The following is a 27,605-nucleotide window of genomic DNA, read 5'->3' as shown; positions in this document are numbered from 1 at the left end:
AATGTGTGTTTAGATGATGCAGGATATAGCCAGGAGATTTTCGAACATCATGTCTCCACATCTCTAGAATAGATAATACAGAGGGAAGATTTGCACCAACTCAAGACAATTTAGGCTGGATTATAGAGTAGACAATTTTGTGAATGGGATCACTGGTGGACACTGCTAACCTGATTTTTAGGACACTGCATGGACACTAAAATAATTTGCTGTGAAACCGTTTACAACCCAGTAGATGGCGGTAATGCAACATTATGGATGCCAAAAATCAACAGTGTCAGTAGATGACGGTATTTTTTATGGCTAAATAATTAAATATTGCTACTTATTTATTTATTGTTAAAATCTTACGCATGTCATGTATTTATATCCTTTCATACATTTGTTTTTTGTCGTCGTTTTCATGACCATGTTGACGTTGTCATGAGTTTTAGTTTAGGGGAGCCATGGGTTCAATTTAAATTCGATTCACTCATTGATCTCCTTGTGGACCACCAGTCCTTTCGCGATCAGGTTCGAGACGTCTTCGACCGTTAGCCAGGGACCTAGTCCGAGGGCCACTGGCGGGTGGGCCCATCCGAATTTGGGCACGTTCCGGGCCCAGGGCGGGTTGAAGTGGTCCGTCAGACAGATTTTGCCCCCTCGGTACATTTTGGACGTTTTTCCGTCTAGTTCTGGGATGGCGACTCCGGGGGCGGTCGAGGGGTAGGTGGCCGACTGACCGGTATCTCAAACTCCACGGCAAACTCTAGCTCTGGTAGCATACTCATACTTGAGATTCGAGAAGGTCGTGGATCATGTACCAGCACTTTCCGAACCAGCGCGTGCGGCGTTCCCTCCTTGTTGGACTCGAGTCAGACTCATAGAGGGGTCAGACTCAGAACCAGTCGTTGACTCGTTGTCGGCCGCCTTGTTGTTCTCAACGTACTTGATGAGAGGGGCGCGTTCGGAAATACCGCACCGGAGCGCACTCGCCTATTAGTTTGCATTGCATACTGACTGACCATAACCTGACTCCGCCAGATGGGGCAGCAGCCAGTGACCACCACCAATTTACCAAGCACCAATGTCCAGCTGTTGTGGTTTTGGACATCGCTTTTTAAAGAAGGAGAGGTCAGATACGTCCCCCTTTCCTTTTTTTTAAATTCAGTGTGAAACTGAAATAGCAACAGAAAAATATTTGTGCCCTTGGTAATGTATTTTTATTGAAGTGTCGTCTAAGTTTTCCCTTTTTTACTATCTTTATCTGTATATATGATGATTTCCTTTTTTCCATAGAAGTGTACCTGTGTATTTGTTGTACGTCTTTAAATGTTCTGATTAATTGAAAATGGAGGACCCTGATCTGATGTAAACAAGTCTTATTAGACTTAGTGCTTTTTCTTCTTTCATCCTCATAGAACTTTCTGTATTGACCTGTACTTTCGTTTGAACTGTACCCATTCTACAAAATGTAAATAACATTATCATCAATCAATGATCAATCAATCAATCAATCAATCAAACTCCCAGTCAGACTGCAGTCAGTCAGCAGCACTCCCCCCAGTGCGTAGAACAGTGTTCTGTGACCTCTCCTTCTTTAACAATACTCCTTAAGGAAAGAAGGAGAGTTGACGTTGCATTGTTTTCAACTATTCGCCCCTCCCCCTGTTTGACGTATGGAATCACCCCTGTCTCAACTCAAGATGGCGATGCACCTGCTTCATCGGCGGTAATCCCTAATAGTATGTGCGCTGTACAGCCGTAGAAAACGAGTGGAAACCGTGCCATAACAAGCCGCACCGGGGTACTTTGATTACGGACTGAAAACTGAAACATGTCTACAGAAGAGCTGTCCACCTCGGACAGCGAAGGCGTCACAGCTGCTGGCGCCGGGGAGCGATGGGCGCCCGTCGGTGCCGTCGCCAGTCCCGAGAATGATGAGACCCGGAGTGCAGCGGACACTCCTTTGCCGAGGCTCAAAGCCTCGTCTTCGGCCGCGGAGGAAGAGGCGTCCGCCGCCAGGATGAGGAGACTGGAGGAGGAACAGGAGCTGGCGAACTCGTCCCTCCTCGCCCTCACGTCCCACTTCGCACAGGTGCAGTTCCGACTGAAACAAATAGTCCACGCTCAGAGCGACGACAAGGAGAGGATGTTGGTGGAGCTGGAGGAGTTCGCGTTCAAAGGGTGTCCTCATGTCGTGGGCTGCAGAGCGCAGGATGCCAAACAGCTGGAGAACGCGGTGAGAGTCTGGTTGCTGGTCATTTTACAACACAGTAAAAACCTGTGTTCATTTAACTTTGAGTCTGAGCGTGAACTAGCCCTGATACATGACTGCCATGATAATCATCATGATTATCATGGCTAAGCGTGAACAAATGTTATTGTAGTATAGCGTACTGCCTTACTCGCTCAGTTAACATGTCACATATGTGAGTGAATTAAGTGGATAAAACAATCAATAGCAGATTATAGGCTACAACTGAATTAGGCAGTGTTCTATAAAAACAGTTTCCTGTACACCATATGAACATAAATGTCCAAAACTGTAATTACATGCTTATTTTTGTGTCCATAGTTGATTCACTTTCTTTGTTGGGTTCCAAACAAAACAAGCCCCTAGCCCGTCTCCGGACCCCCCGGGTTGAGCTCCTTTGGACCCCTACCCCGTAGGGTCCGGTATCACCGGCTTCAAGCGACATGGGATGCAATCTGATTTACCCTGATTTACCCCTGTGCTGCGCTGTGGGTGTCACGCTGACATATTCCAAAAGAAGCATATCATTTCTATTGTACCGCCTCCATCACCGTGGCTTGCTACCTGCGACAGAGCGCCGGAACTGGCTATCTGCGCGTTCCTGCCTCTGTCGCAGGTAGCCAGCCACAGTGATGGAGGCGGTACAATAGGATGTCAATAAGGAAGTCAAGGAAGGAAGGAAGAGAGCTGCCAAAACGGTCGTACAAACATTAAAAATACATAACGGCTTCTGAGCCGTTCGCGGGGGGGGGGTGAGAGGGTTCGTTGTCTCCTATAGCGTTCATATGCTTCTTTTGGAATATGTCAGCGTGACACCCACACCGCAGCACAGGGGTAAGTCAGGGTAAATCAGATTGCATCCCATGTCGCTTGAAGTCGATGATAAGGAACCCTACGTAAAGTCATCAAAATGTCAGAAACTTTAACGTAGGGTTCCGAAAGGAGCTAACAAGCCCCCTGAGGCACCTTAGTGAATATAAATGTAATTAATCTAGCAGCTGCATCTGCCATATCACCCAGTGGACATCAGCTGTCAAATGAGATGTCAACAGACTCAACAGTCAACACACACTGATACACACACGTATGAATGCAAATTACATACAGCAGGCAACAACACAGAACCGAGCAGCAGCCACTGTTCACAGGAAATTAAATTATCCTGCTGGGTGGCTGCCTGTAAGGCTGCTGATTAAAGCTTTGTGTCGGGGCCTGTTGCGTCACACAACAGGACTGTTTGTGTTCCCTGAGATCTCTTATCTGAGGAGGAAATCGTCACAAAATGGTGGTGTTTGACAAAAGCGGGTGACTCAGAGTGCACAGGCTCAACAAACATGCCTCCAGCAGATCTGTAGTACCTGTCTAATGGGCTCAGTAGCTTCTATGTGTACAGCAGCATGGAACCCAAGCACTTAGGCCCTGCCAGTGTTTACTCTGTCCCTGGTCACAATCTCATTCCATTTTGGGAGACCTAGCCTAGTAGGAGTTTATCTCCTTTTGTAATCATATTCCAATTATCTCTCTTCATGTTTTTCTCTTGTCACATGCTTTACATGTAGAAGGACCTGGTGAGTATGATTCCTATAGGTAGATTGTGTCATCGTTGTATTGTGCACATGTACGGCATACTGCCCCAAAATGCTCAGCACAGTAGATTACAAGTTTTCTGCATTAGGACTTCATTACAGGATTGATCAAACATACATGCTATTTAGTATTTAGGCTGAACTTTGCTCATTGTTCAACTTGCTGTGGGAGGTAAACATTTGTTGGAGGTAAATATATATTTAGCCGTTAGGCCAATAATCTGTAAATTATTAGATTTGATTTTTATTAGGATCTCTTTTAGCCTTTTGGCTAATCTTCCAAGAGTCCAGTCAGAAATAAATTAAAACATTACATTACAAAATACATTGCATTTCAAAAATACATTACTAAACAAAATACATACATACATGGATGCACCTGGGACGTATCCTCAGTGATGTATCCCAAGGTCATCGGGGTTTCGGGTCTCGCAACATCATACCCCTCACTCAGGTGACCCAGCCGGGGTGATCAAGTCCCGACTTACGTCCCAGTAGCTACCCTCGATCAGTCCCATTAGGGAAAAACCAGGGCCACACAATCCGTTCCTCCTGAACTACTCTGCCGGGACTGGGAGGTACCATTCTGGCGCGTGGAAGGACTAGGCTCTGTGGGTTGACTCCTGTCCGGGCCCCTCCTACGTCTCACCAGGTCAGGCCCTGTGCGTTGCACCAGACTCCCAGCACCAGGCACTTTATTCAGGAATGGTGGATTCTCGAGCCGCAACAGTTCCGCAGGCTCCACCTTGCCCTTGGTGGTGCCGCAGGCTCCGCTTGAGGCCCGAATGGCCCTCCTAAAGGCCTCACCGTGGGTTTGTTGGGCTTCTTCCTCACGGAAGACACAGGCTGGGGCGCCAACCCATACTGCTCCCGGGTGCCGTCTAATTTCCGGCTGCCACCCGTCTCTCCGGTGGTCACCAGACTATTCCTGGTTGTCACGTAGTCTATTCCTATGAGTCACTATAAATAGAATAACTAAACAAAATACATACATACAATGGATGCACCTGGGACGTATCCTCAGTGATGTGAGGATACGTCCCAGGTGCATCCATGTATGTATGTATTTTGTTTAGTTACACATCAGTTACACTGATGCTAAAAGACAACAGTGAGTCATGTATTACAGCGTAACAAAAGTACCTATACCTCTAATCCTCTACATCCGCACACACTCACGCACACACAGGCACAGCATATGCCTGCCCACAGACAGACAGATACAGTACATTCACCTATCTATAGTGGACTATGCATGGCAGGGTCGTCCTCTTCCCTGAGCCAGCTGAAAGCCTGACCGCATACCAACACAGAAACTAAAAAACCGAAGCTAAACAAAAATCACAACATAGTTGTTGCGAAGGCTTTCACTTAGAGTTCCATATATGGGATAACCCATAGTCCCATATATGGAGACAACAGCGCTATCCAGCGCTGACATCAGATTAATGTAGAAACTCCAAAGATGGATATACACAGTGGTGACATCATCGTAACACTAGACTTGCACAGCATAAAAGGCGGCTCCCATGGCTTCTAAACCTGAGATTCCAGGCAACGCACGCGGTATCTCCAACAGGTCAACATATACGAATCAAGGTATCTGGCTTTACAACCCATATACCTTGAATGGCTTGTATTACCTTGGGTACGAGTCTTCTAGATGAGACAGAATAACTGGCTAATGGCTAAGCAACTCGTAGAGCATTGAAGTAGAGGTTTCCACATCCCGGTTAAGTTCGTATCGAACACCACTGTAGTGGGTCCTAACGAAATAATCAGCACTGGTTCGAGCTATTTTACATAGTAATGAATCAATAAAAGCAATCCCAGCTATAATGACGAGTTCCATAATTTAACTGCCCTAAAAATAAAAGATCGGCTTCCCATACTAGTTTTTATTTTTGGTAGAACATAAATATCTTTGTGTCTTGATCTTGTGTTGACCTGATGTTTCTCGCGAACTAATGTTAATTTATTCTTTATGTTTACTGGTTTATTAGATGTTTTTATTTTTATACATATTGCAAATTATACATATTGCAAACATAATAGGCTAATGGGTAAAATTGTGTAAGCCTATATTGATTCATAGAATATTGTAGATATTTGATAGACAATCTATTTAGAAGTATAGCCCCTTATTTTCAGAAAGAAGTCCCCCGTACGTCAGTGCATTTGTTCCAGTGTAGCAGAACGTGCAGCTCTACTTGATAAACGAGACACCAAACCTCTCCTCTCTTGGCAGGCACTGCCTGTGCCTCCATTCCTCTATGGAAAAGCCTACTGTCACTCCGTTCTGTAGATTTGTCTCTGTCTGACTGTGCTGTTCTGTTTGTCTTGTCAGAGTGAGAGGGAGAAGAGGGAGCGCCTGGAGGCTCAGAGGGAGAAACAGAAGGACCTCATTGTCCAGCTGAAGACTCAGCTGGATGACCTTGAACACTTTGCCTACCAGGAGGGAAGCTACGACGCCCTACCACAGTCGGTCGTGATGGAAAAACAGAAGGTAGATACAGACTCAAAGCACATTGGGGAACGAAACCTAGTTTATGTTAAATACGTTGCCCTCTGGTGTTTGTTTTGGCAAAATTCACATTGAGCATTCAATGTTTTTCCTTGTCCTTCTGAGTGTGTAAAAAGTCACGTGTGACACAGTGCACCGGCTGCATTGGCTACTCTAACATTAACCACCTGTCTTGCATGTTTCAGGTCATCATTGATGAGCTGATTAAAAAGCTGGATGTGAACCTGAATGAGGACATTGGGAACCTGTCGCCTGAGGAGCTGAGGCAGAGAGTAGATGCTGCCATTGCTCAGATCGTCAACCCAGCCAGGGTCAAAGAACAGCTGGTGGATCAGCTTAAAACCCAGATCAGGGACCTGGAGATGTTCATTAACTTCATCCAGGGTGTGTACTGTAGATCCACTTGGATCGGATGTTGGTCATTTAGTGGTTTATATTCATTTCGTGTCCACATATTTCCTTGTGTGTTTTGCTAGTCTGATTATATAATTATTATGTAGCGCTGGTCCATAGCCCTAATGCCATTGCTCCCGAAATATGTATTTCTTTTCCCGGTGGAAAACAAATCCCTTTCTGGCCAAAATGTAATTTTTTTACGTGTGGTGGGGGGCTCGGAGTGCGTCCACTAAGGAAAGTAGGCTTTGTAATGACACAACCCGTCTTTGTATTGGTGAGTAGCGAAAACGTTCATTATATTTCCGCTGCAGAGGAGACGCTGGTCTGCATTTCATGCAATACAAGGGCAGGACGCCAAGAGTGGCATAGCCTTAATCCAAGGCAGAAATGGCATTAGCGATATGGACCAGAGCTAATTATTATGTACCTTGCTCCTTTCCCAACAGATGAGGTGGGGAACCCTCTACTGTCCGATTGCGAACAAAGGCAGCAGCCACAGGCAGCAGGGACTAACCCCAGAGTTCCTGGGGTGAAGAAAAGAGGTCAGTCAGTCATTGTATAACTGTAGTCGGCATTCACATTATTATATTATAGTCCCCTGGACGGTTGTGGACATACTGTACATATTCTGACGGATCTCCTCTTCCTGCCGTAGTGGACCCAGAGCAAGCCCAGAAGATACGGGAAACAGGCCTGCAGCTTATCCAGAAGGCACTGGCTGTGCTGCAGATCTTTGCTGTTAGCCAGTTTGGCTGTGCACCCGGGCGCGTTCCCCAGAACGTGTGGACTCAGGGGGAGACAGGACAGGACTATGGCCCCTTGCTGCAGCGTCTGGAGGCAGCTGTGGACAAGGTGCACGTGCAAGCTTCGTGCAGACAATCTTCTGTCGAGCATGTGGTGAACTACACCAGTGATCCCTCCCTGGAGCCCCGAGATGAGCTGACAACGTCTGTGAGGAAGGAGCTGGCTGTCACCCTCAGAGATCTGCTGGCCCACGGCCTCTACACGCCCTCCCAGGGCATGAGCCTGGTGCTCGCACCCATCTCCTGCCTGCTTCCTTCTTACAGACCGGGTCCACAAACAATGCACCCCTGGGAACTCTTTGTCAGCTATTACCATTCCAAAAATGGAAAGGCCTTTGTGGAGGCTCCAGCCCGCCAGCTGTCACAGTCCTTTAGTATGCATGTGGGGGGTGGCCCAGTCACCATCACTCCTAAACAGTCGTTGCTGTGGGCCATTCACACTGTGCTTAAGGAGCATGGACGCTACAAACGAAGTGCGGACTCTGAGTTTAAGGCACTAGTGTGTATGGCCCTAAATGAGCAACGGCTAGTGTCGTGGCTTAACCTGTTGTGTAAGTCAGGAACACTCATATACCCACACTACCAGCCTTGGAGCTATATGGCCCAGACTAGTTTTGAAGGGGCCATGCGATCCCTCGGTCGCATCAGCCACCTCAAATTCAACCTCCCGGTGGACCTGGCTGTTCGGCAACTCAAGAACATTAAAGACGCTTTCTGAAACGGACCAAAGTGGCCAACATATCATGGATTCATCAGGAAGGGCAGAAGAGATACATTTGTTTATACATTTGATTCCTTTAGGCCTATATGTTATGTTTCCTTTAGGCCTATATGTTATATAACATCTATATGTTCTGTAACATGATTCTCTATGTTTATGGTTACCCTGTACTGTCCTTACCTGGAAATTAAGACTACTAATGCCTTTATTCCTGAAGTATTGCACCTTTGACTCTACCACACCCCTTAAAGAGGTTACTTAAACAGCCAGTCGACTAAGATACAGTAACGTTTGTTATGTGTACATGCATGGATGATTCAACTGTGTGTTGTGTAAATCAACTTGACATGGTCTCCAACCATGTTCACTAGCCCACAATTCTGAGATGTCACAGGGACTGGGATAGCATGGATACTTGTACTGTTACATGCCTTAGAATGAAGAATGAGATTACTTCTTCATTAGTAAAACCATTGTGAGCTGTGCTTATTAGTGTGGTTGCAAAGGGCAACCAGACTATTGTAATTGTAACACTTTATTATTTTTTTTATTATTTTACTGGAGTAAAGACTTTTTTTTAAAACGCTACCCCTCCCACAGTTTTGACTGTACGCACTTGAGCTATATCTCAAATTGACCGGCTTCATCGGGAAGGATGTGCTTGTATTTTTTTAAGAGACATGTTGTATAGTTTAATTGATATTAATTTATTAGTGAATAAAATTTATGGGAAAATGCGATTTTTCGCATTTTCTCACATTCAAGTATTTTTTCCTCAGACTGTAAGCACTATAGTTACAAAACTTGGAGGGTAGGTTCATAATAATTACTAAAATTAATCAACGTATAATGTTATCGGTCGGCCTCATGGTGGCGCTATAACAGCCCACTTTACGTTTTGGCTTATAACTCTTGAACCGTAGGTCGTAAAATTATTTTTTTCCCTGGCTTCCTTGGGTCATGACGCATCTCCCCATATAGGCCCATTTGTGTCATGATAGATTTTCCGCCATTTTGAATTTTCTCCAAAACACACTTTTGGCTCCTCCTCCTACAGACTTTGTCCAAATCTCACAAAAATCGGCACACATGATCTCCGGACCCATCCGATTACAACACCAACTGCAGAATTTTGGTAATGCGTGTCGTTCGGCCGTAATCGTTGTCCGAAGATAGTAGGAGGGGCCTACTTTACAAAAAACGCCACAAATCACGAACGGAATGTCCAATCCATCCCAAATTTGAATCACATGTCTGGGGTGGTTTAATCAAGAAAAAGCCAAAAGCAATTCCATTTTCATCTATAGGGGGCGCCGCAAATGCGAAAACTAACCATTTCTCGCAAAAACATGATTGGCTGGCAATATCAGTGGGAGGGGCATATGTAAGCCACTGCGGCAACCACACTTTGCAATTTTTTTAAATTGCGACCTTTCTAGTTATACCATGTCCCTCTGTAGATATTATCTTGACCTATGCAACAGAACAGATGTTGTGTCTGTCGCTGATGGGATGCATGGTTACCAGTGAGACATTTCATTTGCTGCATATGCTGTGGCTGCTACACAGAAAACAAAAGCTTGCCACATATTCTGGTGCTTGTGTTAGTTTTCTGATTTCTACAGTGGAAGGATTCGTTTTTGTGGCAAATCAGCTCTTTGTTTGTAGCAATGTATTAGGCTAAACGGTGCACTCAGGACAATAGGAGATAGACGGTGGTATTACCCTTGGTGAATAATGTTCCTCTCTTGAGACTATTTCGATTTTGTCAGTTCTTGCACATTGTGTTGGGGGACATGACCTTAAACCCTGTATTAACTGCTGCTTTTTTCTATTCTAAATAGTGACATTTGAAAGAAAATGATGTATGTAAACAAAACAATTTAAATCATTATGTATTGCTACATATTTCATTCAAAATCTAAGGTGATTGTTGGATGTGAAAGGTTTTAAATGTTAGTTTTCTTTTAAATGAGGAAATTAAATCTTTTATCTTCTTGTGACATGTGAATCACATGTAGTCTATCCTGAAATACTGAATGTAAAAAAAAAACAGATGCTGTCAAACTGACTCATGTTGCGCCTGTGCCACATTAAAGTTTGTTCATAACTATCGTTTGTTTTCTCAATTTGTGGTACTGTGGTACTGTATGTAGACTGTTAGAACTGCCAAGTGTTGATGGAGAATGATCATTGAATGGTTATTACAGAAACTAGGAACCGATCATCTATCTACACATTTTGAGAATTGTGAAAACAAAGGAACCTAGCTTCTGTAAATGTGCTTGGAATTGTGTTTCACTTTTTGGTTGTGTAAAATTAAATGCACCATACTGACCTAAAATATTAGCGCAACTTTCGTTCAACTTTGACCCCTTTATCACATGGAACTATTTTTTGGCCGTAGTGATGGACACATAGTTCCATGTGATAGAGGGGTCAAAAATGAACGAAAGTTGCACTAATATTTTAGAAATGGGTCAATACAAATGCCCAGTGCCCCCCACAAAATGACCGGAACTACTTCATATTTCACCAAAACTGGAGAAGAACTCCCACCACAGGACTCTTGGCAATCAAATAGTTGCAACCCCTATTAATGGCAAGTATTTCATACAGCTTAAGTTAAAAAAAATCACACCTGTGTGAAGTGAGGGGCACTCTTATCATTATACATCAGCTTATGAACAACTGAATTTGGTTTGCTTGTCTACTGATGTCGATTTTCCTGGCTTACAATAACAGAATCCTGTACACATTCTCCCGATACCTGTTGTGTATGGCAACTATGTACACATTCAACTTAGCCTCTTGGTATCTGGCAACCAGATTTTTGGAATACCGGTACTTAAGTTTTCAAATAGTACAGTGGTATGATTATACAATGATACTGAAGGGATAAAAAGCCCTGAGGGCTTATTTCCATTGTGGTCCTGTGTATTAAATTCAGACATTTAAAGACAAACATACCAGACTGAGACATCAACATTAGTAGCAATAAAACATTCTGTATGTACAGTTGGAGGCCATCGATATTGTCCTTTTCTTTTTGCTGAGGTTTGCGTGATCTGCGCAAAACCCCTTGGTGTTTTAAACATGTTATAATTTAGCTATTGAAAAATAGCAGATCTACAAGCTCATAGCGCGCCACGAGCTTGTAGGTCTGCTATTTTTTTTAAATCGTGAAAATATTTATTTCAGAAAACTGGAGGATTTAGAAGGATTTTTTAAAATTTTGAGGTCAGGCCTAAATGGGTCAAATGATAAGGGACAATATCGGTGGCACCCAACTGTAGGCTGCAGTAAACAGTTGACAGAGCTGGTTGAAAATGACAGCTCCCAAACTTCAGGCCTAGCCCCCAAAAAAAAACAATCATATTGGAAGTGTGGTCCAGACAAGCACTTGGAATTGTAGACATTACATTTATAATGGTTGTAATATGTAATAGACAAATTCACATTAAAAGTAAATAAATTTATACTGTGTTTATAGTTAAACAATGTCTTTAGATTCTTGCCCATTTATCTATTTTTAAGTGCATTTATCTATTTTTAAGTGCAGTTGTATTTGTCATCTCATATAGCAACTTGTGGAAATTTATTAGATTACACATTTGTCACCTTAAAAAATGCTAGTTTTTAAAAATCCATTATGAGATCCATTAATGAAATCAGTTATTCCCAGAATCATACACCCAACACCAAGTAGTGGATAAAAAGGCCATTTCATTATACACCGATGTTGGCCGGTTCAGTTTTAGGAGCCAACCAGACACCCGTTTATCTGGACATGGGAACACAATTAACTGTAAAAACCAACAGTACCATAAGATGTCAATACAACAAACAGATTTTATTCAAGCCACACCCAAAACATGACGAATATAAAAAGAAAAAAGACAAGTCATGTGATCATTTTTTGTACATTTATTTGTTGAACCAAGGGAGCCTAGAATCTAAGTTTTTGGAAGAACCACTTGTTCTTGCCGGTCTTGTACCTGTGGGGAAATAAAATTCAAACAAGACTTTAGAAAGTATTTACATCATAGGGAGCTGTCTATTTTCATGCCAAGACAAGGTTGTTAGACATGATATTTGTTGGTAACACTTTGACAGAAGACATGTGCATATACATTTCCACAAAGACCCAATAGAAATTTGCTCACAAAAAAACAAAACAAGTCTCACCTCTCCTCAAACTTGACCTTGGCTTCCCGCCTGGCCTTTCTCTTCAGGGCAGGGTCCCTGAAGATGTCTTTATTGACGACGGTTTTGTCGAGGGGGATGTCGACCGAGTATCTGAAAAATAATTACTCCATTAGTCAAGATAATGGTAAATGGTGCATTTATATAGCGCCTTTATCCAAGGCGCTTTACAGATTGTGCATTACATTCACCCATTTTCACACACACACACACACACACACACACACACACACACACACACACACACACACACACACACACACACACACACACACACACACACACACACACACACACACACACACCAGCATCAGGAGCAATTAGGGTTCAGTGTCTTGCTCAAGGACACTTCGACACTGGCTCTGGGGGAGCCCGAGTTCGAACTGGCAACCTTGCGGTTACCATCCAGCCAATTGATTACCAGTCCATAATTTGTATTGTTGACCCATTCCTACCATATAGAGCAAATTCCAGTCAACTTTGACTCCTCTCACATGGAACAATGGTTTTGTGCTGCTGCTGGCGTAGCGATAGTGGACACAAAAAAAAAGTTGCACTATATGGTTGAAATAGGTCAACAATACCAATGACGCTAGTTTTGTCTATTGATTCATTTTTAATGGGTGGCCCCCAGACCCACACAAAATGACCGCAACTACTTAATAGTCACCAAAACAAGAACTCCTACCACGGGACTCAATATATATTTAGACTAAATATATATATTTGCAACCACTATATTATGGCAAAAATATGAACCAACCCTGTAAAGCCTAAACCACACCAAAGGGTCAGGTTGGGACAAATCGTTTCAGGTAGACTATACCAATGAAACTCATGTGGTTTGGGCTTTAGATCTGGGGAATCAGTAGTTCTCATTTTTTCAAAACTGTAGATGTACAAGCTTGTAGTTTTTGACTAGCCAATGGAACAATCTAAAATGACAGATGCTTTCCTGGTTTTAATGGGTTATTATTAGACGTTTGCTTTTTTTCCCCTCTCTCAAACCAGTTTACTGGTATGTGCACTAGAAAATCCCCCGATTGCAATTATGAGTCATTTATCATGATTTGTAGTGCAATTAATGGCCAACAAAAATGTACACAGTCGTGACAACAAGTGGTACACTCATGCGTGCAAAACAGAACTGCCAACAGGATTTTAGGAGAGTTGGATGGTCTGACCAAACTGTTAAATCTCTAATTTCAACATCTGTTATAAACAAAAGACAATTTTTTTGTTATAGAAAACACCTTATTAGATGGAACTATTATCCACATCCAAGCTGGTACTGACCTGGTGGGCATAAGGTGATTGTAGTTGAACACCTTTACAAAGGCCTTGATCTTTGACCTCTTGGCAACCTTCTTCTTGCTCATGGATGCGGTCACCTTGCGAGGGTAGCGGTCGATCCCCGAGACCAGAGCGTGGCTGTAGGGCCGGTCAGATGTGCCGTCATCGATGTTCTGCAAAGAGAAGCAAAACGTGTTGACAGTGTGCAACAAGACAATCTAGGCCAGTCCAAACTAAGCGCAGCATCTCTTTGGGCTAATTCCACTGAATGACCAATAGCCATGTATAATTAATTAAACTGATGTTTCAATCTGAATTAAATTCAGTAGGTGGATATAACTTGAAATGCATGCATGTGTATGTAATGCTTTATTTGTCATTGCAGAAATCATTTTGCATTAAGCAGCCATCAGGACATAAAATCCTCTTACAGAGATGAAATAGAATAAGCTACCAGTGCATGATTCACACAGATTTTAAGCACTAGTGTAGAAAAGTAGACTTTACCTTCACTATCACGGCTTTACGCCCGGCGTAGCGTCCAGCCAGGACCATCACCACCTTGCCCGGTTTCATGAACTTGCCCATATCTGTCACAAACAAAACACCGTAAGCTCCCTCATAAACACAACATATTAGTCTAGTTACCGGAGGCTTTGTATGCCGTTGTATGCACCGCACAAGCAAACAACGTTATGTAAAATCACTTGCGACTTGAGTTATTATGAATATTGGTTTTGAAGCAGCCAGCTGAGCCAGCTTGATTAGCAAGCTGAGCTAACATTAGCCACAATAGCCAGTGGCTGCGAAACGCCGGTTGCAACCACTATTATTATAAATGTTTCTAGTGGAGAACAGATCATTGGTCAGATTACGTGTTGAAAGCAGGTCGGTGTCCAGGCCATGGAAGCTTAAAACAACAGCTACAGCTCAAGACTGTAATCAACAGAGCATCTACGTGTAGGAAGCTGCCATGTTGGAAATGACGGCTAGAGACAAACTTAAAACATCGTTTATTTTCCTCCACTGAAAAATGGAAATGAACCGAAATAGAAACATATCTGAGCTTCATGTAGGTTCACTGCACATACGTCGTAGATAAAACAATTAAAATGACTAGGTTTAAGAGGATGATTGAAGATTATAAAAAGGAGAAATATAACTCACTGGTGCTGTTCTGACCACCGCTATCAGGAAAGGAAGTTGGAAAGGATTTTTTTTACCTTTCAAGCCAAACCGGTAGACGTCACTTCCTGCTGAACCTTCAGAATAAACGTCTAGTCAGAAATGTTTTGATTGATTGATTGAAATATTTATTAACAGTTTGCAGAATTACAGTACATTTCAAGCACAAACTCAATACAAAGGCTGTTAACTGTGAGTGGACGACCCAATTAAGCATTACACTTGTTTACAAGAGGGTCCACCATGTTCAATTCATCAAAATATGTGTTTACTTTATGTAAATGTTTTGCATTTTCTTTTTTCCTCTTGATGTTTAGTAAACAGACAATGATGATTGTGGTGAAATAACACAAATCAACAGGAAGTAAAAATAAAAATCACACCCGTCTGAAGTGAGGGGCGCTAATATATTAAAGTCTAACTCATGTTGATTAGGTGATGTAATGGTGATGTAAAACAAACGGTGCCAACACAAACATTAAATGCCATTAACAATAAAGAGACATGACGTAATGAGGGACAATATGACGTACGTTTTCCCTGCATTGTCAATGGCGTTTTTAAAACAAACATTGAACTGAAAAAAAAAACATTAAACCTGTATAAGAGGAAATCAAAATATAGGCTCACTGATACAAACTTACACCTGTGAAAAACTGAATCCATTCTCTTTGGATCAAATAGTAATCCAGTAAAGCAGACGGCTTCTCAGTTAAAGTGTGTGACAAATATTATCACACGAAAAGATGAAATCACCTACCTAGGTTCCAAACTTCCATCCTGGAGGCAATCTTTCCGGTCCAACCAAGAACTAGATTCCTGTACACATGGATCTCTTATTCTCTTCACTGGTCAACAAAAACACCTTGAAGACGCTAACAGGAGCCCTCATACAAGGTTTCTTCGACTATATGCGTGCACCTCTTGTATTGTTTTTGTATTGAGTTGTGCTTTCATTTGAAATGTACCCATTCTATACTGTTAATAAATATTTCAAGCAATCAATCAAAACCACAACTACAGCACCTCAAAGGCCCTTAAAACAATGCTCCAGACTTCCCAAAACAAACTGATCAGGCTACTACTTGGCCTCACTCCCAGAACCCACCTCACCCCTGCCCATTTTGATAGGCTGGAATGGCTTAGGGTTGACGACAGAGTACAGCATCTTGCAATGGGTCTGGTCCACAAGATTCACCATCCACCAAGATTCCTATGTACCTGTCTAAATACTTCCTTAATGTCAACGTAGTCCACACTACACCAGAGGGAGTTCAACAAACAAACCACGTGCCACTGCCGCCCAAATTCGGCTCAAACAAGGGGTTAAATTCATTTAGCTCCTATGCATAGGAGCAAAATGAATTTGTCCAAGGACTGGACAAATGTCAAAGTCCATCAGTCTTCACTTGTGGGGACAGTGGACATGCAGGCAGCTGTGTCTCAGCTGGAGAAGACACTTGATCAGTCAAGAGATGAAGAAGAAGCTGTGTGATTACGAGGAGGGTCTGGTCTCCTTTTATGATGTGGAGGCCAGAGTTAATCTATACTCTTTCATTGGCTGCACCTTCACTGAGAGACTCAGCCACCTAATAATATGGCGGTAGAAACTCTGCTCCTCTGATCATCTCTCCCGTCACCACGAAGAACAACATGGAGTTTAGTAAGCAGTTAAGTAAAACGTTTAAATAGCAGATCTACTGTTCAAGCTCACGTGTTGCATTGCACATATTTGGTGACAAAGACAAGTGGGGGGTGCCAATGTTTTGGGGGGACTGTTGATGTTCTCATGTTCGTGGAAAAAAAATACAAGATGATGTATATCAGCGAGATGACGTCTTACATTTACTGCCCTGAACAAACATTAAAGTCCATAGACTTAGTTGGCAAAACAATACAAACATTAAAGTCTATAAACTTGGCTGGCAATACATTTCAAATGGGAATGTCACTATATGGCCATATTGTGACAGTCTCATGATAACCTGTGTGGTTGCCGCGACACAAGTCACACTTGCAAATGAACCAAGTTGGTACAAAACATGGATCTCCATGTGGAGCTGACTACCATCACCTTGATCTCCTGTATACAATTTCTCCATTAAAATGCGTTTGAAATTAAACTGTAGTAACACTTCTAGCTGGTGGAGTTAACAAAGCTAACTGTTGAAAGATGCAAGATAATTTATTGTATCAAGTGGGATGAAAATTAAGTAAGATACATTTTTTTCAAGAACCTTTTTATTCATAAAACATAGGTTAAAGAGCATGGCATTTGAATGTACTGTATAATGCAAAGCTTAAGGAACTTTGAAGGAATTCACACATACAATAAGCTCCAGTATGATGCCAGTAAAACAGTTTTTTCACCCTTTTTACAGTGAATTTCATATGTATTGGATAAACACTTGAGTGTTATTCTGCCTTTTTATGTAGTCAAGATAAGCCAAGATGAAAAGTGGGCCACCGACCAAATACTTATGGAAATCACTACCAATCACTGTCAATTAAGATAAAATTACATTAGAGCGTTAAGATAACCACAGAAAAATCATTTCTGGAGTTGTGCATGTGAAGGACCCTCATAGACTCTGAGATCATCGAACTGGTGTCAATTTGTCAACTAAGAAAGCCTTGTGGAGCACGTAACGAAGGCTTTCACCTATGAGCTCCATATATGGGACAACCTGGCAGCGGTGGCCGAACGGATTGCGGTCCGACACGTTAAAATTACCACCGCTGAAGTGCAAGGCATTGAACCACTACCATGAAATGTTCTATGAGCAGGGCCTGGCTGGAAACAAGTTCTTGAGCTTAGCCCAGATACCCTGGGTAAATATAGTAACTTTGCTTTGCTTTGCCATGTATGGAGACAACGGCGATATCCAGCACTGACATCAGACTGATGGAGAAACCCCATGTGTGGCATCGTCATGGTGATACTACTCAGTTGGCTGGGTAGTTGACTCACTCACTCACTTAGCCCAGATACCCTGGGTAAATATAGATTTCATTTCATTTCATTTCAAATGCGGCCAGAGGTCGGGCCGTTTCCGGCAAGCCGCCCCGCATCCGAAACGGTCGAGAAATGACAGTTACCAATGGGGTCCCCGGGGGATGGATCCTGGTGCAGCAAGCAGCTCGGCGTGACTCTTGGATGGGACACAATGGCTTGTTTTGAGACAGATGCATTAATTCATTCATATATTAAAGTATCATATTAAGTGTCCTTGGGTGATCTGTGTCAGTGGGGTGACCTGAAATAGCCTGGCTAATAAGCCAGACTCAAATCAGGCAATTTTTTTTTTGCCAACGGCTGATTCGGTCTGGCTTATTAGCCAGGCTAGACCTGAAAGGCACTGACTGTATAAATAATGTTTTATGTTGTGCATTTAAGGAGGAACAACACATTTCAATAAGAGGCCAAGTTCATCCTCACATGTACTGTAGATTAAAAAAATCACACCTGTGTGAAGTGAGGGGCGCTCTTACCATCTTACAACATCAAGAAGCCAATAAGAGACCACTTTTATCCTGACATACCCAACCGACTCGATAGCATTGCACCGATCACAGTATCTTTTACTCACCCAAGATATCATCAATAGGCAATAAGGGCACATTATGGTATCATTTTTTTTCCTGACAAAGACTCAAACTTAATACATACAGTATGTTTTACGTGTAACCTCTATTAATCTAAATCTAATTTATTAAAGTCTAACTCATGTTGCTATGATTAGATGATGTAATGATGATGTAAAACAAACGTTAAATTGTCTTTATTGTTAATGGCATTTAATGTTTGTGTTAGGGACAAGATGATGTCAATTTTCTCTTCATTGTCAATGGCGTTTTTAAAACAAACATTACATTTTCTTTATTGTTAATTGCATTTAATGTTTGTGTTAGGGACAAGATGATGTAAATTTTCTCTTCATTGTCAATGGCGTTTTTAAAACAAACATTGAACTAAACACAAACATTACTCAAAAATCACACCTGTGTGAACTGAGTGGTGCAATTGCTGTGATGTCAGTGACGTCACATACTAACCATAGCAACCATGCTCGTTTTTTTGGTTGCTAACCATAGCAACCATGCTCGTTTTTTTGGTACGAACAAACACGGGTTGGAGTGGTTTGCACCACTCAAAAATATATATAAAAAATCACACCCGTGTGAACTGAGTGGTGCAAGGTCTTATATAGCCTGATCAGCTGTGGTCTGACGTAATGTCAGTGACCATAGTAACCATGCTCATTTTTTTGGGTCCCACGTACAGGTACACACACGTACAGGTACACGGGTACAGACAAAGCTGGTTGTTGGAGTGGTTTGCACCACTCAAAAAATAATAATAAAAAATCACACCCGTGTGAACTGAGTGGTGCAACCATGCTCATCTGTACGTGGCCCCACGTACAGGTACACACATACATAGATACATAGATACATAGATACAGACAAAGTTGGTTATTGGAGTGGTTTGCACCACTCAAAAAGAAAAAAGAAAAAAAAAACAAGAAAGGAAAAATATATATATATATATATAAATCACACCCGTGTGAAGTGAGGGGCACTCTTATCATCTTACAACATCGAGGAGGGAATTCGGTATAGCTTGGAGCAGCTATAAATGTTTTATTCAATGGTCATCTATGATTAGGTGATGTAATGATGATGTAAAACAAACTGTCACATACTGTCACATAACTGTCACATACTAAACATATGGTTAGTATGTGACGTCACTGACATCACAGCAATTGCACCACTCAGTTCACACAGGCGTGATTTTTGAGTAATGTTTGTGTTTAGTTCAATGTTTGTTTTAAAAACGCCATTGACAATGAAGAGAAAATTTACATCATCTTGTCCCTAACACAAACATTAAATGCAATTAACCATAGCAACCATGCTCGTTTTTTTGGTACGAACAAACACGGGTACAAAGCCAGTTGTTGGAGTGGTTTGCACCACTCAAACATATATATAAAAAAATCACACCCGTGTGAACTGAGTGGTGCAAGGTCTTATATAGCCTGATCAGCTGTGGTCTGACGTAATGTCAGTGACCATAGTAACCATGCTCATTTTTTTGGGTCCCACGTACAGGTACACACACGTACAGGTACACGGGTACAGACAAAGCTGGTTGTTGGAGTGGTTTGCACCACTCAAAAAATAATAATAAATAATAATAAAAAATCACACCCGTGTGAACTGAGTGGTGCAACTGTTCACACACTACGTCACACACTAACCATAGCAACCATGCTCATCTGTACGTGGCCCCACGTACAGGTACACACATACATAGATACATAGATACAGACAAAGCTGGTTATTGGAGTGGTTTGCACCACTCAAAAAGAAATAAAAATCACACCCGTGTGAACTGAGTGGTGTAAGGTTTTATATAGCATGATCAGCTGTGGTCTGACGTAATGTCTGACGTAATGAAATCACACAAAATATGTTAAGTAAAAAAAGCTATCATTTTTGATAAATGTATGTATCACACCTGGATGTGATTTCACAACTGGCTTTTTTTGCGCAGAGAAAATGACCACGGTTGCTACGGTCATCCAGTTCACCCGGGTGTGATTTAATTACGTCAGAAATTATTTTGAACATAGCAACCATGCTCATTTTTTTCTGCACACAAAAGCCAGTTGTAGGAGTGGTTTACACCACTCAAAAAAAGAATATATATATATATATAAATCACACCCGTGTGAAGTGAGGGGCACTCTTATCATCTTACAACATCGAGGAGGGAATTTGGTATAGCTTGGAACAGCTATAAATGTTTTATTCAATGGTCATCTATGATTAGGTGATGTAATGATGATGTAAAACAAACTGTGTCAAAACAAACATTCTCTTTATTGTTAATGGGATTTAATGTTTGTCTTAGTGACTAAACAAACATTAAATTCTCTTCATTGTCAATGGTGTTTTTGAGTGGTGTAAACCACTCCTACAACTGGCTTTGTTAGTCTGTCTGTCTGTCTGTCTGTCTGTCTGTCTGTCTGTCTGTCTGTCTGTCTGTCTGTGCAGAAAAAATGAGCATGGTTGCTATGGTCACCCAGTTCACCCGGGTGTGATTTAATTACGTCAGACATTACGTCAGACCACAGCTGATCAGTCTATATAAGACCTTACACCACTCAATTCACACAGGTGTGATTTTTAAAACCAACATTGACCTAAACACAAACAGTAAACCTGTATATAGGAGAGGAAACAATAAAAGAAAAACTTGTCTGAAGATTCTTGCCCGTTTATCAATCTATTTTTATGTGCAAGTTGTATTTTACAGTAATCTTCACTGTGATAAAATGAATAAAGTATGAATCATAAAAAAGTAATCACTGTCATATCACCATATAGCCACTTTACACATTTGTCACCTTCAAAAATGTGCAATTTCTTTTAAATCCAATCCATTATCAGTCATTCCCAGAATCCAACTCCAAGTAGTGGAAAAAAAGTCAGTTTTATTATACACTACTGTGATGATTGCCAGTTCAGTTTTAGGAGCCAACCAGACACCAGTTTATCTAGGAAATGGGAACACAATTAACTGTAAAAACCAACAGTACCATAAGATGTCAATACAATAAACAGATTTTATAAAAGAAAAAGCGACAAAAGTCATGTGATCAATTTTTATACATTTGTAGAACCAAGGGAGTCTAGAATCTGAGCTTCTGGAAGAACCATTTTGTTCTTGCCTGTGTTGTACCTGTGGAAAAATCAAACAAGACTTTAGAAGCGAACACTTTCTATTTTGTGTATTTTCATGCCAAGACAAGGTTGTTAGACATGTTTCTTGGTAACACTTTGACAGAAGACAAGTGGATTTGATGTCCATGTGCATATACATTTCCACAAGACCTATTTGCTCAACAAAATAACTGAGTCTCACCTCTCCTGAAACTTGACTTCCCGCCTTTGCGTTTCAGGGCAGGGGTCCCTAAAGACATCCTTGTTGACTGTTGACAACAGTTTTGTCCAGAGGAATGTCCACAGAGTATCTGTAAAATAATTAGTCCATTAGTCAAAAGCCCATAAAAGCTTATTTTCCTGATAATGCACACTTTAATCTGCTTTTCATTTTTTGAGTGGTGTAAACCACTCCTACAACTGGCTTTGTTAGTGCAGAAAAAATGAGCATGGTTGCTATGTTCACCCTCTTCACCCGGGTGTGATTTCATGGCTTTGTTAGTCTGTGCAGAAAAAATGAGCATGGTTGCTATGTTCACCCTGTACACCCGGGTGTGATTTCATTACGTCAGACATGATTTCATTACGTCAGACAGGCTATATAAGACCTTACACCACTCAGTTCACACGGTTGTGATTTTTTACCTATAGTCAAGTGGCAACATTGAGCGGTGTAAGGGCCGATTCATACTCCTATTTTAGAGCTGAATAAAAGTCGGTTCGGCGCTGTAGACTAGAGCCTACAATGTGAAGTAGACCAGAAAAATGGCAACCAGAATAACCTGTTCTGAGTGAAACTCCTCCCTATGCACTGGCCCTATAAGGTATTTGTCATATCTTCCCTGTACACCTTTTGTTTACAAAGCCTGAAGCCAAACAAATGTAATTTTCATGGATAAAGTTCCAATGTTCAACAACAAACACAATTAAATTGTTAATGAACAGTTTGGATCTAGTCACCCTACCCCCCAGCACCGCCACTTCCCTCAGCCATGAGGACAAGGGTCGACTGCAACAGCTTTATGACATTGTTCCACCCTAGTTGCAGGCTCAACCAGTGACGACCCAGACCGCCCTCCAGTGGAGACACCTTTGTATTACAAGCCATCGATCCTGTTTAGTTGGTGGCGAAATAGAAACCGAAACGTATTTCAATTTAGTACGCATCGACACAACTGGTGAGTTGAGACCGTATACCTAGCTGTGACGTTATTACCCTAGTCAAATCCTTTTTGACAATTTGATTAAACTTGTTATTAAAACCAATGAACGTTCAGTTTTAACTACATGTTGAGGACTATTATAGATTGAGTTAAATCGAGTCTAGGCTACTCAAGATTTAAAGATCGTGGGGCCTTTTGCGTACCATGTCTTCAGATGAGGTGAGGAAAAATCGTGTGTGTGTGTGTCTGTCTGTGCAGTGTGTGTGTGTGTGTGTGTGTGTGTGTGTCTGTGTATACTGTGTGTACGTGTGTCTGTCTGTCTGTCTGTCTGTGCAGTGTGTGTGTGTGTGTGTGTGTGTGTGTGTGTGTGTGTGTCTGTCTGTGTATACGTGTGTCTGTCTGTGTATACGTGTGTCTGTCTGTCTGTCTGTCTGTCTGTGTGGGTGTGTGTGTGTGTGTGTGTGTGTGTGTGTGTGTGTGTGTGTGCGTGTGTATCTTACAAAAGACATTTACTAATTTAGATAATATTATTGAGGTGAGGTCAACCCTATCTGGGTGTTTATTGTGAAAGTGATAAATGTGTGAATATGTTTTCCCCCTCTACTGGCCTCCAGGATTTTTCACTTGTGTTAGAAAACAGGCAGCCCATGGAGACCTTGGAGGGACAGCAGCCCATGGAGACCTTGGAGGGAATCCAAAAGTCAATCAGCAATTACAAGGTGGATTACAAAACATTATAAAAACAATTATTATAATAATTATATTGCATGACTGCATTTCTATTGAGTGTCACTTTTGAAGATGTTAAACTCTCTCCCCATATCAGTTCTTTACCCTGAGCAGTTGATTGGTTATGAACACTGCTAATGAAATACAAGGATTCAATACATCCTCTGTCCACAGCTGCAATATGAGCACCTCCTCCAGGAACAGAAGGAGCTCTCTGATTCCAGGGATGACCAAAAGGACATGGCAGAGAAGTTCAGGCAGCGCTCTCAAAAACTCATGGAGTCTTTGGAAGAGGACCAGCATGCCCATACCAAGGACCTTGATTTCCAGAAGGTAATTAAGGCTAGGAAGTACATTGTTGTCATTGAAAGGCATGCCAATCAGTGTCTTAAAAACAGGTTCACATCACTGTAGCAGCAGATCGACAAGCTCACAATGCATCGCGCTGCAACGCGTTGTGAGCTTGTAGATCAGCTATTTTCAGCAAAAGCTTTCCCCACAATAACATAAAACAGAAGAGACAGTAGTATATAGCCCCGAGGGACTCTGGTCCTCCATATAGGATTTAAGTGGTTAAAACCACTTAAATCTGTTCAACCCAGATTCGGCACAAACATGGGACTAAATTATTTTCGCTCCTATGCCACCAAAATGTGGAACGCCCTACCAACAGCCATTAAGACATGCGAATCCCTTGACTCCTTCAAGGGCACCTACGGACGTCTGCAATTCGAAAGTGGCCCCCGGTAAATCTGAATCCCCCTGTCCCCTTTCCCCCTTACTGTATATGTTTCCTTTCCTTTTTTACCTCCGTTTTTATATAGAAGTATATTATTTGTACGTCTCTAAATGTTCTGGTGAATTGAAAAGGGTGGACCCTGTTGTAAACAAGTGTAATGCTTTATCAGTGTGTCGTCCACAGTAACAGTCTTTGTATTGAGTTGTGGTTTCATGTGAAATGTACCCATTCTGTTAATAAATACTTAATTCAATCAATCAGACTATTGTGACTGATGTTTTGTCTCCCACTAGGAGAAGCTACACAACCTACAGCGAGAGGAAAACGAGCTAAAGAGTGAGCTCAAGGTGTCGGAGGCTGCCCTGGACGAGACAGAGGCAAATAACGTTAGACTAAAACAACAGACTGATGTAAGACACTGGTTCTCAAACTTTTCATGTGATGGTGGACCCCCACCAATTTATATGTATTTGTACCAGGGACCCCGATGCAAGATGTGTGTTGTTAAAATGTTTACAAAAAAAATACACAAAAAATCAGTCAATATAACTCTTGAGTTACAAATAATTACACTAACGATTTCTACTGTGAGATATCACCCCTGGCTATACATTGTGACTTTCTTTATTGTATTTATTTCTTTATTTGTATTTATTTCTTTATTGTGCTATTTTGTATTGTATTGTGTCTAATCCATTAACACAGTATATTCTGATCATAGTTGTCTAAAGCTGATGTGCCTGAAAAGAAGGTGGTCTTTTCTGGAGCGACTGGGGATGCAACAACCAGTGCACAGACATTTGACATGAAGGCCCATATAGTCTATCCAATGGAGGGGGGGACTGCACTGATTACTTTTGAGGATGAAATAGGTGAGGATGTGATTTGATCGTGATATTTTCTATATGTTAACAACTAGCAGGGTTTATCCGGACTTATCTATGCAAGGTAACATAGGTATATATGCCTAAATAGCAATGGACATGGTTTTCTGCCAACACTGAACAATATTTACATCAATTATTTTAAGCCTAGAATCAAGCCATCCAGGATCCTGGTGAATCATGACCATAAAACCTTTGATATTGTGAAAGAATACAAATTATAAAAATATATACACAGAATCAAAGGTATTATGGTCATGATGTAAATCTCTATGGGAAAAATGAATGGCAGATTTTTCAGTGGTGCCAGAAAACCATGCCCACTGCTATGTCATATAGGCTTTCATGACTTAATCAGTAGTCCTGCATTTTCTGAAGAAAACGCCGCAGTCAAGTCAACTATTTGAAAACATGTTAAATGGTTTTACAGTCTAGTCAAATACACATGGCTACAGTTTGAACACGTACAAGCCCCAATAGTAATTCCTGTTGGAATCTGTTGGGAGTTCATGCACCTTTCATAAGAGTGACTGCTTTATTGTTTATATGTGGTAAGTGTTATTGTGGACTGAATGACTCATGTTTTGTGATCAGTGGCCCAGAAAATCCTAGACATGAAGAATCACAAGGTCGGCCTTGGAGACGAGTGTGCTATCACTTTGGAAGCAAAACCAATTCAGCTGATGATGCCCCGCATTGTTGAGGTACTGAATTAGACGGTGAAGGAATAGGTTCAGTGAGAAATAAATCGGGGTTTCAGCTTTTAGCTAACCTAGACCTTGGTATTCCTATTATTTATGTATTTTATATGTCTCTCTCTCTCGCTCAGATGGACACCCAGGTTTGTCCTCGGCGTATCCTGGTCTCCAATCTGCCCAAGAAGGACTGTGATATTCTGCTGGACAAGCTGGAGATCTACTTTGCGAAGAGCCGCAACGGGGGAGGGGAGGTGGAGGACTGTGACATGCTGCATGACTCTGGCAATGTGGTCATCACTTTTGTTGAGACAAATAGTGAGACACTTCTAATTTGTACCTTTATCATGACTTAATACTTACTTTTGATCTGTGCAGTTTTACTCAATTTAAAGCAAATTGTATTTTCTCAATTTACTTTATGAAATGTGTCTTATAACTAACGTTTGATTTGTTTTTGATTTCTAAGTTGAATTACACCGAAGCTACATTATCACAAAACCTCAACCATAGAACTAGAGGCCATTTTGGACGATAAATATCAGCAATATCCGCCCCCTTTAAGGGCAATTCACTTGTATTAAATGTGCCTGATCTTTTTTTTTATCAACAGTTGCCAAATATTTGGCTGATAAGCACTACCATGAAGTGGAATTTGAGAAGGGGAAGAAGCAAAGAGTGAAGGTGACTCCTTTCCTGAATGGAGAGATCACAAAGTTAAAGGTAAGCAGTTTCTTTAAATTCAGAAGGGCGCAAAAGAGTTTAACTTACTCATTTGTTTTGAGAGTTACTGAGTAACTGAGTAGAAGTTATATTGTATCTTTTTTAATGATTTCTTTCTGCCTTATATTGTTTAGGCTCTATGAATGTATTAGTTATTAGATATGTGTGTTTTGGCTTTGTTTCTAGGAGGGCCTTTCTGCTTTTTTGACATGCTCTTGTAAAATTTGTTTATTGTACAGTGTCCTTGGGTTACTTAGAAATTGGGTTACTTAGAAAGTATAAATGTGTGGTTTTGTGTCTATTCTCTACCAGAATGAGCAGGCAGTGTGTGCTCGTACTGTGCTGCTGACAGGCATCCCTGCCATCATGGAGCAAGATAACCTGCAAGACCTGCTTGAGATCCACTTCCAGCAGGCCAGTAATGGTGGAGGGGAGGTGGACGCTTTCCTCTACAATCCCCTGGGTCAGCGCACCTTGGCCCTTTTCGATGACGAGGATGGCCTTAATGTGTAGAGCAACAGCGATGGTGCACTGTGGCATCACTTTATATTTGATGTGTTAATTATTGTTTACTTAGAACACTCACGTCGTCTGTTAAAGATGGATGGAGGTGTGAGTGAGGGTGCACACACATCCCAAGTCAGCTATTCCGACGGGTGCTGGATCAGAATAGAAGAAAACACTAGAGAAGGAGAAGGTCTGAACCGTCCTAATGCTCCAAAACATTTATTGAGCGGTAAAAACATTTCGTTTTCCTACGTCAGGTGTCATAAGGGCTAGGTGGTGGGTATGTAGTAAAGTATTAAACCATGAAATTGGCACTGCTCAGTCGATCACAGAACACCATGTCAATATCTCACTCAAGATGGTGGACCCTGTTGTAAACAAGTGTAATGCTTAATCATGGTCGTCCACAGGAAGTTGTGCTTTTGGTTTGAAATGTACCCATTCTGCATACTGTTAATAAATTCATCAATCAAACTCATT

The 27,605-nt window shown here is 41.6% G+C and overlaps 3 protein-coding genes across 3 annotated transcripts; 2 read left to right on the top strand and 1 right to left on the bottom strand.

The window, feature by feature from the left end:
• The first annotated feature begins 1,622 nt into the window (after positions 1–1,622).
• Positions 1,623–8,854, top strand: rundc1 (RUN domain containing 1). The gene is made up of 5 exons (XM_079521153.1): positions 1,623–2,221; positions 6,170–6,328; positions 6,532–6,730; positions 7,189–7,284; positions 7,398–8,854. The coding sequence occupies exons 1-5, from the start codon at positions 1,817–1,819 to the stop codon at positions 8,261–8,263; spliced, it is 1,725 nt and encodes a 574-aa protein (XP_079377279.1). The 5' UTR covers positions 1,623–1,816; the 3' UTR covers positions 8,264–8,854.
• A 3,244-nt stretch (positions 8,855–12,098) lies between these two features.
• On the bottom strand, positions 12,099–15,006 carry rpl27 (ribosomal protein L27). Its single transcript, XM_079521169.1, has 5 exons — positions 14,933–15,006; positions 14,273–14,355; positions 13,769–13,938; positions 12,455–12,565; positions 12,099–12,264 (listed from the first exon to the last, which is right to left on the bottom strand). Exons 2-5 carry the CDS (start codon positions 14,351–14,353, stop codon positions 12,216–12,218), a joined length of 411 nt encoding a protein of 136 aa, XP_079377295.1. The 5' UTR covers positions 14,354–14,355; positions 14,933–15,006; the 3' UTR covers positions 12,099–12,215.
• A 7,857-nt stretch (positions 15,007–22,863) lies between these two features.
• ifi35 (interferon-induced protein 35) lies at positions 22,864–27,599 on the top strand. The gene is made up of 9 exons (XM_079521163.1): positions 22,864–23,067; positions 23,463–23,567; positions 23,752–23,910; positions 24,610–24,726; positions 25,038–25,188; positions 25,795–25,904; positions 26,030–26,213; positions 26,509–26,618; positions 26,931–27,599. Exons 1-9 carry the CDS (start codon positions 23,053–23,055, stop codon positions 27,129–27,131), a joined length of 1,152 nt encoding a protein of 383 aa, XP_079377289.1. The 5' UTR covers positions 22,864–23,052; the 3' UTR covers positions 27,132–27,599.
• The last annotated feature ends 6 nt before the right edge of the window (positions 27,600–27,605 follow it).

This window comes from Electrona antarctica, assembly GCF_951216825.1.
Source record: "Electrona antarctica genome assembly, chromosome: 14".
NCBI lineage: Eukaryota > Metazoa > Chordata > Actinopteri > Myctophiformes > Myctophidae > Electrona > Electrona antarctica.
This window is presented reverse-complemented; position numbering and strand designations above follow the sequence as displayed.